Source organism: Nerophis lumbriciformis, linkage group LG30, assembly GCF_033978685.3.
Source record: "Nerophis lumbriciformis linkage group LG30, RoL_Nlum_v2.1, whole genome shotgun sequence".
NCBI lineage: Eukaryota > Metazoa > Chordata > Actinopteri > Syngnathiformes > Syngnathidae > Nerophis > Nerophis lumbriciformis.
In genome coordinates this window covers 16,809,787-16,823,869 of record NC_084577.2, presented here as the reverse complement: position 1 = coordinate 16,823,869, position 14,083 = coordinate 16,809,787, and the positions used below count along the sequence as shown (strand labels likewise).

General features: G+C 35.4%; 1 protein-coding gene across 5 annotated transcripts in view; it reads right to left on the bottom strand.

The window, feature by feature from the left end:
* agfg1a (ArfGAP with FG repeats 1a) overlaps positions 1–14,083 on the bottom strand; it is a 52,155-nt gene that overhangs the window by 24,781 nt on the left and 13,291 nt on the right. For all 5 annotated transcript variants that reach the window (XM_061925670.2, XM_061925669.2, XM_061925671.2 and 2 more), the window contains one exon: positions 2,680–2,773. In XM_061925670.2, coding sequence (XP_061781654.1) covers positions 2,680–2,773 — 94 coding nt within the window. The remainder of the gene's footprint in view (positions 1–2,679; positions 2,774–14,083) is intronic.

Here is a 14,083-nt window from a genome sequence, read left to right as displayed (position 1 = left end):
TTCATCTATGTCAAATGTCTCTATGGACAGACAGAAGGCCACTTGAAGGCTGAAGTATTTATAAAACTGCTCTGGAGGATTGATGACCCTGCTCCAACCTTGAGTCTGCAATTTTGCTGTCGCTTTAAATAGACTACCTTTAAAGTGGTAATGCTATGTTGTACTCATTTTTACTGGAAATGATTAGTCAATAATGATGCAATTTAGTCTCCCTGCCTAGTACAGTTGTCTGGGGTGAAGCTAAGACATTATTACTAGGCACTAGAGGTGGGGGAAATAACCGATTTTTAGATATGTCGCAATTCGGACATGGGCAATTATAGAACCGTTTAGTAAACGTCAACAATCAATCGATTTATTTATTGTAAATAAAGTAATGCAGGCAGTTCTAAAATGTGGCTGACTACAGTGAACCACCTCACCAAGAGATCTGACCAGCTCCTTTACTATCGGGCACTTTCGTATGGTCCAGTTTTGCACACATTTTCATTATTTACTAAACGTGGCAATTAATTTAACTGTTTCTTATTCCAAATTAATTGTTTTTTTGTTTTTTAAGATGCAAGTGATAGACGTTGAAACGAAAAGAAATGTAAAACTGCATTAATATAATGTATATAAATTAAAGATTAATCAATAATCGATTTTTAATCGAATCGTAGCTCCTGAATCGTAATCGTAATCGAATCGTGAGGTGCCCAATGATACCCACCTCTACCAGACTGTCAAAATAATGTCTATGCACTAAGATGCTTACTCCAAGACGATGGCTATTTGAGATAAGCAGTGAAAAACTGAATGTATAGACGGGCAGAGTCTAAGCTCAACTTCTTCAATTTTTTAACAAATAGAAATAAGAGTGTTCCAACATACAAAAGCTGGCAATGACAGTCCGCCCTGGCGCTGAAAACTCTTCAAACACACTAAGGCAACAGGTTTGCAGATACATCAACAGTCAGTGATTGGGATCTTCAGTTAACTTTCCATATGATTGCTTGTTATTATAAATTGTATAAATCAAAATAAACTTTTTTATTTATAATATGGAAATGGCCCAACCCCAAACTATATCATTGAAATGACATGTTGCCATGGCTACAGAAATGTACTTTTACTTGTACTTATATTACATTCTGCTGCCAATGTATGAATGTGGTAAGGAACGCTGATTAGAAATGGGTATATTAACTTATTGTGTGACAAATTTCAGGAATTTATACTGTACAAGTCAATGTGTTAACCCTTTTCTACAGCCTAACTGTATTACTGCCGTTGGATTTAATTCTGAGGTTATTAGAGCTCGCAATCACAGGGCAACTCACTATTCAATCTGCAATACCATACGAAACTCACTAGAACATCGCGAACATTTTTTAAAGCAGGGGTTCTTAACCTTCTTGACCTTGGAGCCCAACTTTTCCACTACAGAGGGGGCCGGGACCCACTCAAATATTACCACTGAATTATTAATCTTACTCTTGATCATAATCATATTCAATATTTACTTCTAACCTACTTACAGTTTAACAACTTTGTCAAATGATAGGAAACCATGTGTTTTTAAGTATTTATCACAGAAACCTTAGGTTTAGGCAAGACTGATTATAAAAATAAGCACTAACCAAATATAGAAGCAATACGTGAAGTTAGGTGAAAATATGTCAACACAACTAGATATATCTTGTGGTGTACCCCAGGGATCAATACCAGGACCACAATTGTTTAATCTTTGTATAAACGACATTTGTAAAGTTACAAAGGACCTAAAGTTAGTATTGTTTGTAGACGACACGACTGCTTTTTGTTCAGAAGAGAACACACAGAAGCTAATACAAATAACAGAATAAATTAATCAATTGAAAAGATGGTTTGACAAAAACAGACTATCTTTGAATCTCAGTAAATCTAAAATAATGCTATTTGGTAACAGTAGAAAAGACAAACACAAATAGACGGAGTAGACATTGAAAGGGTAAAAGAAACCAGATTTTTGGGTGTAATAATAGATGATAAAACTGGAAATCTCATAAAAAAATATGCAACGCACGGTGGCAAGAAATATTTTAATAATGAACAAAGCAAAATATGTTCTGGACTAAAAATCACTTCATATTCTCTACTGCTCACTAGTGTTACCATATCTGAGTTATCGTGCAGAAATATGGGGAAACAACTACAAATGTGCACTTCGTTCACTAACCGTGTTACAAAAAAGATCAGTTAGACTGATACATATTGTTGGATATAGAGAACATACAAACCCTTTATTTATTGAATCAAAAATATTGAAATTAAACGATTTGGTAGATTTTCAAACAGCTAAAATTATGCACAAAGCAAACTATAACCTGCTACCCAAGAATATGCAACAACTCTTCTCAACGAAAGAGGACAATTATAACCTTAGAGGAAAAACTAATTAAAAACATTTGTATGCACATACAACACTTAACAACATATAACTAAAACCTCTGTTGTTTTTGTCCAATGCAAACCAGACAGGATGTACACACAGCAATTTTTTAGTAGATACTAGCTTGTTTTCTATCAAAGTAATAATTATCAGATCACAATATTTGTATTTAAGTGCTCATTTAAGGGCCATGCCAATTGAAAAAACTAACACATAAAGTGGGAAGCTGACAACTTTTATTTACAATATTCAGTACCTGCACCTACCTCATTACCGTGTCTCTGAAGAAACTCTATTTCTTGTTGTGTGAAGGTTGTCATGGAGATGGACTTGACTCTGTTGGGTGGATTTAAACCCCGTCTGTGAAAGGAAAAACAACAAATACAGGGATCAATTTTATGTTATGGTCCTTGACATGGATCCCAAAATTCTCAAAGAGGCTATAAAACCTCTAATAAAGAGCTAAGATATTTCTTAATTGTTTGATTACAATGATGTAGACACTGTACTGTTGGTGTAAATTGGTCTCCCTGAATATAGACATTAAGGGTGAAACGATTTCCAGAGTATCTCCATTACAAAAGATAATCAAGGATCTTTCTTTGCCACAAGGAATCGTTTATTCAATGGTAAAGCTTAAAGCACGGTATCATTGGTAGCTAGCGGCTGAAGATAAGTTACTACCTGCGCTAGCTAAAACTTAACAACATAGCTCGTAGCATGTGTGTAAGAGACATACTCGCTAATTCAGGAAGATACACTCCTTCCAGTTAAGGGTCAAAGCGTAATTTTTATAATTAAAAGTATGCTCTAGCGCAGTGATTCTCAAACTGTGGTATGTGCACCATTAGAGGTACGCGGGCTCCATCTAGTGGTAGGTCAAAGAATCACTTGACGAAAGTACAGTGTTTCATTTTCCTATATTCAAACACAGTGTTACTGTTTAAACTGCATGTAATGTTACAGCAGCCAACAATATTAAATATACTTGTTAAATAAAACTGCTGCCTTGTTTTTAATGAATACTTAGTCCTGCGACGCTACAGTATTTTAATGTCGGTCATTATGGTGGTAGTCGGAGAGCAAAGCGGTAGAAAATGGATGGATGGGTACTTGATGAAAAACGTTTGAGAACCATTGCTCTAGTGTAGTGATGATCATAGTCAAGAACTGGCTATTTAAAAATGCAAGTGAACATGTTTGATGTTACAACTGGGTAACTTGATGTTGTTTCTCAAGTGAAATCACAGACAATGAAATTGAAAGGTACGTTGTTTGTATTAGAAATAGAACAGAGGTCAGATAACCACCAAAGAAGAAGTGGTCAGCAGTGCCTCTCATACGAGATGTGATGCAACAGACCATGAGCTCCAGCCTGTTCGTGTACCTGCAACATATTTTGGCTTAACTAAGTCACTCATTACACATTTTTAATTTCTATTGTCTATTTATAATTGTTCTTTAACCAAACATAAACCCTCATAACCCTCAGTTATTGCAATCTCGATTATTAAATCATTTAGAATCAAGTTGAATACAGGGTAAATCTGAATAATTATCTTCTTGTCCAATATGCTCGGATTCCGCAGCCTTTTCCCCGATTAGCTTGTTAGCTTCCTTCGCCGTGAGCGCACAATAGCGTGTTATTATTATTTATTGGAGCTGAATCTAATACAGTAATTGGCGGACTAACGACACGGACTTTGCTGCTGAGATTTCCCGTCGCAGTAAACAGAGCCAAGCACTTGGTTTAACGTCATTTTCCCTCACTTCCCGGCGTGCGTTTAAGAGCGCACTGCTGTGTTTAGATGGAGACAGGTGTGGACAATATTGGAGACAGACGCACTTGTCCCCACACTAAAAGTATACAGCGAAGGAGAAAACTATTTGATGTTTTGCAGCAGGTGATGTGTCGTGAATGTTGTCACAAGTTGTTTATAAAGTCTTTACTTTGTTTACTGGGATGTTCACTCCTCCTTTATTTAACTGCAAACTGTATCAGTGTTCAAATAACATCAATACTGGCTAAAATGTTTTGTCATCTCATCGAATTGAACCCAGGCTGTGAAGATTGTTTATTCGATTTGAGAGGGATCACTCCAGGTTTTTTTGTTGGCCAAACTGTTGTACTGAAACACTACGGAGGCATTGGACAAGAACAAAGCTTGTTTATTAGACGTCAACCTCATTAGCCAAACTGCTCTGTGATTTATTTTGATATCAAAAAGTAAACACAAGGTTTTTTTTACATTAATTGTGTTTTTTTTCATGTCACTAAGGTGTTATTTAAAAAATAATTCATGTGACACATCATTTTGCTAATGTTTTATTGTGTATAGTTAATTCCTATAAGACATAGTTCTGCTCAAACTCTTAATGGATCTGTCCCAATACAGCATCTACATCTACATATAAATGTACATCACTTAAAAATAAATTTAAAAAAAATAAAAACTCTTGCTATCAAAATGTAAAAATAGAGATAAAGGCTAAGATGTTATTAAAGAATAAAAAAAACTAATATTTGTCTGTAAATATATGGATAACGTTTATCTATAGTCTTTTTATTAGACATTACAAATGACATGATGGTATTACGCTCACACCCCAACACTGCTTTACCTAACAATCAGTAATCATGATTTCAATATTGATAACAATAATCTTAATTATTACTTTGGCCATAATTGGCATCCCTAGATCTCATACATGAACACTATTTTTTAATCTATTTATATATATATATATATATATATATATATATATATATATATATATATATATATATATATATATCCTTGGTGCCCTTCTAACTTGACTTGGTGCCCTAAAATATGAGCCCTCCTTTAAGGCAACACTTGCCTTGACCTTAAAAAGTAAACATTTGAGGTCTAAATTTACATACCAAATAATATAATGTGATATATATTTTTACTATATTGATATTTATCGATATGATGTAAAAAAAAAATTGACATCTTTATGGGCATCTCAATTACTAGCGATGATTTACTATTCCACTGTCAACATTTACTTAAATTTTTTCTGTAAAATGTAAGTAATTGTCACACATTTTTAATTGTCCTTCGATGTCTGTATTGTGCACTTCTGGAGTGATGGTATGCAATGTACTATGAGCGCAAATGTACTTGTGTTCGCGAGCATACCGTGGGTTTTTAATTTGTCTTTCTATTCAGTTGTCTTATCACATATAATTAGGGAAAAGCAAGTGCATTAGTCATTCTATGACTTTGCCGGTCCCAAAGATGTCACCCCAGGTCGAACATGGGCCCGCATCAGATTAAAGCCATTTACTGTATACAGTATGTCAACAAAAATGCACATACATTGCTGCCAAATACGTGACGAAACACATGTTTGCATACACAAGGGGGTAATTCATTGTGTAAAGGTAATCTGGTCAACTCTCAAAGAAATGAAATCCACACCGACTCACCACAAGCGTACGTTATACATAGCAGAGTCAGACTGTACAACGGTGAAAAACTAGAAGGGAATGCGATGAATTATTCACCGCAATTATTTCACACAAGTTGCTTTCATCTTTACCTTTTATCAACACGACTGATGTGACGGTTGACATGTAAATTGTTAACACGTCTGGGCAATATTTGCAACACTGAGAGACCAATTAGCTTTTAACACTTTAGTCACAAATGACAGCTGTTGGTAAATATATTTCTACCGAGTTCTGACCTATTTTTTATATGAAAAAAAAAACACTTAAAAGGGTAACTGCACATTTTCTAAAATTCTGCCTATATTTCACAATCCCTATGTAAGACAAGCACATATATGTTTTTGTCTTGCATTATAAGTCGTAAAATACAGCACATATGAGGTGGCTGACAATGCAGCTAACGGTAGTAGTCTACCCCCCCAAAAAACGCCAACAATACTCCATTTACATCTTGTGACCTGAATATTGACAAAGTATTAGCAATATTGTTAACACGTTCGCTAACGTAGACAAACTATCTTTAGCAGCGCAGGTAATAAAGCGAGAAGTTGGTAAACATAGGCCCGGCGATGACGAGAAAAACACAACAAAACCCCTTGTTAACGGCCACCTTTGTTTTTAAACTTTCATGAGGATTATGATGGATTCTGCATCTAAATGGGAAGATATGAACATCCCATCAGTCGGCATCCTAGTGAGAGCAAACATTGTACAGTAAGTGATTGTTTTATGAGGTTTCTACTTTGTATTTCTTGTTTAGCCCTTAGCAATACTGCTACATGATGCTAAGTGTTTTAACTACAGCTGGATCTGTTTTGCAACCAGCTTCTAAAACTTGTATCATTGTCCTTATATTGAGGCTCAAAAATATAAAGGTTCTGAAATCTCTGAATCGTCATTTGTCCTAAAGTTATAGTTGTTGGCTCTCATGAAGTCTGCATGAGTAAGAGTTGTTGAAGGAAAAAGTGACGTATGTTTGAAATGAGCAAAATATGCAAATATTACATGTTATTATGAATGTGCCTGTTAGGACATACCTATAGTATGTATATAAAACAGTGATGGAGGCTTATGGATGTTTTTAGAGCACTTTATAGACAGAATAGAGCGACTCTCATTGGCTCCAGTATTAGCTGACTTTTACTAGTGTGTATTTACTAGTTGGAGAGAAAAGAAAAAAAAATGTGTGCTTTACATAAGGATTGTGAATAATAGGCAAAATTCCCCCCAAAAAGTGCAGTTTCCCTTTAAAAGGGGAACTAGCAAACCTTGCATAACAAGTGCATTGTTATATATGTCATGTGGACACACAATGAAAGCAGTATAGCTAAAGATTGTGTAATAAGTCTTTTTTTTTTGTTCAGGGAAAGTGAACAGCGACATGAGAGATGGTGCAGAACCTCTCTTTTGTGACTCGGCCAGTTTTTCCTCACCCTGGAGCGATGGCAATATGCAAATGAGCTGTATTCAGTGGTCTATTGTGCAGTAGTGACTAAGTCATCATTATTTTATAGTGCAATATGTGCTTCTGCTACTGTTAGATTATACTACTCAACAGTGGTTTGCTAAAATGTATCTAATATGGACAATGATAGGCTTTGAGTCGGGATGAAACAGTATGACAATTTCCAGTGATTATAATTATAGTTAATGTTAGAGATGTGCCGATCCCGATCAGTATCAGCCGATTTTTGCGAAAAGATATATGTGATTGCTAATGCCGATTTATTCTTTTTTAACGCGGATCCCAAACACAGATTACCTCTGCCTGTATTTTATTTTTAGTCCCGTGGCTGACAACCGTCTTTATTATGTGTCTCCATACGCATTAGCATGCAAATAAACTGCATTTCTTAGTATCTTAAGTATCATATCAAGTACCATGATCACTGTAAAATTAGGCTGAACATGTTGCACACGAGAGCAAGCCAAGAGCAGGCTGAGCTAGCTTTAAACAACAGGAAATAAGTGCCTCGTAAAGTTTAAGAAGTGTAGTTCGAAATACGTTTCGCAGAAAGTAAGCTGATATTAGCGCTGTGAATCTTTGGGCACCACATGATTAGATTCAATTCTTGGGGCTAACAATTCGATTCAGAATCGATTGTCGAATCAAAACAATTCTCGATTCAAAATCAATACTTTACCAACACTGTTCTATGATTAACAACATTCCTCCATGAAATAGATAAACAGCACTGATACATTTCAAAAATACTTTTTGTTTAATACATTTCTACGCAAACAAAGTGGCTGGACGGAACAGATTTGAAAAATTAAAACAAATCTAAAATATAAGTATATATTTTTTAAATCGATTTTAATTTTTTTTAATTGATTAAGAATCTTTACAAATAAGAATCCCGATTCATTCAAAAAAAATTTTTTTTTTTACACTCCTAGCAGATATTAACAGGAAATTAACAAGTAAATACATAAGATTCTTAAGAGAGGATAATATAACAACCCTTGGTGTGTAACTGGTTAAAGGAGGGCGAATTGATCCATAAATTGGTTGTCGATACTAGAGGTGGGAATCTTTGGGCACCTCACGATTCGATTACGATTCAGTAGCTACGATTCAATTAAAATCGATTATTGATACATCTTTTTTTTTTTTTTTTTTTTTTTTTTTTTTTTTTTTTATGTCCTGTCCAGCTTCTCAGGCAAATCATATAGTTGATGTAGATGCCCATGTCGGCTGTTCAGATTTACTTTACAAAAGAGAAGTGTAGGATACTTCTCTTGTTGCCTTATTTGTATTTGACTTTATTAAACGTATTTATATTATCATTTAGTTTAGTTTAGTTTAATATAGTTTACATTTCTTTTTGTTTCACTAAATAAGCGTTTAAAACTTGCAACTTTTAAAAACAGTGCATTTGTAATAAGAAACAGTTAAAATAATTCCCATATTAAATTAATGGAAATAGATGCCCTATAATTAAGGAACTGGTCGGGTCTCATGGTGAGGTGGCTCAACCAAAGGTCAACCAAATTTTACAACATTCTGAATTACTTTATTAACAACAAATAAATTGATTATCAATTATTGACGTTTACTAATCGATTTAATAATCGTCCATGTCCGAATTGCTATTACTTCCCCCAGCTCTAGTCGATACCAAGGGTAGTATCAGTATATGATCAATACTAGAGTGATTAGGTAAAAAAAAATGTTTTCCTCAATATCTTTTTTTTTTGTTAACGTTTACAAACGCAGGGAATAATTCCTTGGACACAGGAGGATTTTGAGGGCAGAAAACTAATTATTTATATTATGTCTGTCAAAGCAATAATAATAGTTAACTACAAGTTCCTTTAACGTCACAAATTTTGTTTTACGTGCATGCATCCTGACTCCTTTTTGACCCTCGGGCCGTTCCGTAGCGTTAGGAAAATGTGGCTGCTTTCACTATTTATCGATGAGCCACAAGCGGGAAAATAGTGATCAGAAATGAAAAAGGTAAAGACTACTTTATAGAAATACCAGGTCCAAAGCCATGACAGGTTGGACAGTTATCCCTTTGGCCAAGCTGGCCGGGGACATTTTTAGTTGATTTGGGTATGCACACTATAAATTTCGGCATAGCTTGGCTCAAAATTCCACATTTACACCCTGTCCAAGTCACGCCGACCTCACTCTCTTGGCTTCCATCTGCTCCAACGTTTCAGCCTTTTTTCGTACTCACTTCTATAACCAGCAGTTCATCCTCCGTATATTCAGCTTCAAAAAAATAAAAGTTGTGAACCCTCATTTGTCCAAAAATAGTCGTCTTCGTTGTCTGTTACCAAGTCTTTAACATCCCCCCCCCCCCCAAACACACACATTTTGTGTTATTAATGCGTGAAACTGGTATCTAGACATGGAAGTGTAGCTCCTCTCCTCTGAATGCAAATGCTCCAACAGCACTTGCACTCATTCTGTATTCTTACAAAAAAAATTATTCGACCGTCATTAAAAGCAGTTATTGTTCAAATATTTATTTATAATCTAGAATTAACTTTCACTAGCTCAGAAGCAATGCACCAGCAGCAGAAGCTCGCCAGCTCAATATGTCAATGTACTGTAGGAGCATAAGCTAGTTAGCTCTGTTTGATCAATGCTCCACTAAAAATAATTTGTCAGCGTTAGCACTTATAATAACAATATTGCTGATACTTGGTTAATATTCCGGTTATGACAAGTAAATTAAATATTGACGGCGGTTTTTTAGAGGGTTTTAGGGGTGGAATAGTCTACTCCCATTAGCTGCATTGTTAGCCACCTTGTACTTGCCATATTTTACAACTTAGAATGCATTAAAAAGAAAAACATATGTGTTCTTGTCTTACATAGGGATTGTAAATGGCAGGCAATATATTTTTTAAAGTGCATATCCCATTTAAAAGGTGCAGCTCCCACAGAATTCGGTTCACAGAGATGCTCAATAAAATTAAAAATTAAAAAAATTAAAAACAAAAAGAGCACAATAAAATAAACAAAACACAATGTTCTACAATCACTTAGTAACATTTTATTCAGGCTCATATTTGCTACAAATATCTCTTCGCTGACCCTGGACTAGTCCAAATCAGTTTTGATTACGAGCAATATTTGGAACAACTCCTAGGATGCTTACGTTCATGCTTATCTAACTGCTTTACAAAGAGTACATGTCGGCCAAACGGGGCTACTTCCTGCAGAGTGCAAATGTCCAGAAAGCGACATTATGAGTGGAGTTCCTCCGGGGAAAGTCTCCACCTTCATAAGGAATGTGTTTACATAGCGAGTTCCAGCTCCACAGATTAAAAACTATTGCAACAAGGAAGGTAGGTATACCCGTAAAATAGTCACTTAATGACCAAAAGAAACAATAAAAAAGTAACCTGGAAAAAAGGTAGCAATGTAAAAATTGTCAAAACTGTAGTTATTTAAGCATTTTGACTGTGAATGTACGTTTTAGTCCTCAAAAGTAGCTATCATTGGCAAACAAGCACTCCTTGTGGAGTTACTGATGGTAAGATGGGTAAAAAAGACAGTGACCTCAGACAGACGATCAAGTTTGAGCATGCACAGGAACTCTTTCCGCTATGCAAGGGTGCTCAACGAGAAACCAACAACTTTCCGCCACTTCCTGTTGCACATGCACATCACATGCTTGTTATACAGCAACACGGAAAGCTATTCCAGCTCCGGGCCTATACAGTCAGACCAGGCTCTATACAATCAGCAAACATTAGCAATGCACTTGACACTCAAAAAATTGTATTTTAGAAATAAAGTTATCATTTAAACTGAAATGCTTGTTTGAATCAAATCTGGATTTGAGCCAAATGTTCTGAAAGAAATACAATAAAAAGGTAAAATTAAACTTTTGACCACGGTACAGTACATATTTGCCAGGCAAGCATATTCCACCAGTAAAAGTCTTATAATCATATCTGGTTATTTTCTGTTGAAACATGTTTATATCTGCACTTTTGCTAAAATGTGTGAGCACTTTATCTTCTGTTGTTCGGCTACTTTACATTAGTTGTGGGCAATGCTACAAATGTGTGTATCGATCCAACACCAAGTAGTTACAGGGGCAATGCAGGTCATACCAATACTGATACAATAGAGCACTGAATGATTCCATTTTTGATCACAATTATAATCAGACAAAATCACATGATGGCAGCGTTAATATGTCAATTCCATCCATCCATCCATCCATCCATTTTCTACCGCTTATTCCCTTTTGGGGTCGCGGGGGGTGCTGGAGCCTATCTCAGCTACAATTGGGCGGAAGGCGGGGTACACCCTGCACAAGTCGCCACCTCATCGTCTTTGGTTATTATTTCCTACTATTGGCTATGATTTAAATGAGTGGTTCTCAAACATTTTTCATCAAGTACCACCTCAGAAAACACTTGGCTCTCCAAGTACCACCATAATGACCAACATCAAATTCCAGTAGCGTAGTAGGCCTACATACTCATAAAAAAACAAGTATTCAACAAGTATACTCAATATTTTCGGCCAATGTAACATCACACACAGTTTGAACAGTAACACTGTGTTTGAATATAGGAAATTAAAACTATACTTTAATCAAGTGATTCTTTGGCGTACCACTAGATTGAGCCTGCGTACCATAGTTTGAGAATCACCGATTTGGATACGGATCTAACCAGTGTGGCCTCGACTTTATACTGTACTACCTGGTATCATTAAGTGTTGATATTTGTATCCATCTGCCCACCTTTGTTCATTTAAATTCAAGAGGTGTAGCTTGGGGTTAGCACGTCCTCCTTTTGTGTGTAGTGTAGCATGTTTAGCCATTCCTCGTCCTCAGGGATGATACTTGTAAGAAACTTAGTTTATTTGGTGCCTTGCAGGCGGGAAATGTTGACTTAGGAGTGACTTTGCACTGTGGAGGGACATTAGCCGTGAGCAAGAATGCCACACTGCGTTGAGGACGGGTTTGTTCGCTTGTCGCTGTCAAATTTGCGGGACACAGATAGAATGAGTCATCATGCATTATCACGATGTAATGATAGTATTAAAAGCTCTATCGTCGGCCAAATGTTTATCATTTATATATTCTATACCCCGCAACCCTATTTTGAATGTGTCAATGTTATTGCTCCTCTTGCTTTTTATATTAGTAGCAGCTGAGGGATTGTCAGTGTGTCAATTATGCTGCTCCACATTGTGCTTCTTAATAAATGTCATGTTTTTGCATTAAAGCGTATTACTAAAAGCAGCTGTTATGATGACATGCAGATGTGCCAAGTGGCACTAGCTCTCAAATTGGTCCAGTAAAGACACGGAGGATGTTAAAAAGCATGCTGTAGCAAAACGATGTCCTGGGCACCCCATCAGGTCCGAATTTAATAAATGTTTGTAGTTACTCTTAACGATTAATCAAAGCAACAGAATATGAATCAAAGCTTTTTTTCTAATCAAAAATAAACAATTTACCAAAGTAATAGTTGCAGCCCTTGTTGCGATAAACCATGTTGATGACTTTGACGGCATCAAGTCTTTGTGAGTGCAGCCTTTAATTCCTTTGTAGCTGAGATGACACAAATTCTAAATGTTATCTCGTTCCTTGATGTCTGTGACATCAAGTGGGGGTGAGGAAATTCTCAGATGTGTCGCGATTAATAGACGTGGACCATTTTGAATTGATGGACAAACGTCCAAATGTCGATTATTTAAGTGTGTCAAATTAAGTAATAGACGGTTCTAAAATGCAGAACTACACGGAGCAAAACACAGCAGGAAATGAGAAGCCATGCCAACAGCTTACCTATCTTGAATGTAAAGTAGTGAAACAAACACGTCAACAAAGAAGAAAATCAGATATAGTGAAATAAGTTTATTTCGGTCATGTAATCAACCATCAACCATTTTGTGTGACCTGTTTAACAGTTCAGATTATACATATTTAACAATCATACACATTTACACACAAAAAGAAAAGAAAAGAAAAAAGAATGACCAAAAAGGGAATAGGCTGTAGCCAAAGATTATATTTGCCTATCCTATACATTCACTGAAAATTAGATTGCCTGGAACATCAACGTTAAAAAATAAAATCAATGGGATGTAAGTAATTGTTACTATATTTTATAATTTTCAATTATTTCACCTTTCAAGGTTTTCTTAAACCTTAACAAAGAACTACATGTCTTTAGCTCATCACTGAGCTTGTTCCACCATTTAACTCCTAAAACTGAAATACATTTGTATTTTATATTCGTTCTTACTTTACCTATTTCAAAAATCAATATCCCCTGTAAATTATAGTTTTCTCCTCTTAATTGAAATAACCTAAGAATACAAGCTGGAAGGCTGTTGTTCTTTACTCGAAACATAATTTCCATTGTTTTTAAAAACACAATATCTGAAAATCTTAACACATTAGAACGTATAAATAATGGATTGGTATGTTCATAGTAGCACACTTTGTGTATTATTCTAATTACCCTTTTTTGAAGTTTAATTATTGGGTCTATGTTTATTCTATAAACATTTCCCCAAACTTCAGCACAATATGTTAAATATGGAAAAATAAAAGAATAATATAACATATGCAGACATTTCTTATTCAGCGTGTGTCTTACTTTATAAAGAATAGCAATGGATTAATAATTATATAATAATTATTAATAATTATTAATAATATATTACAACGGCCCTGTGATGAGGTGACGACTTG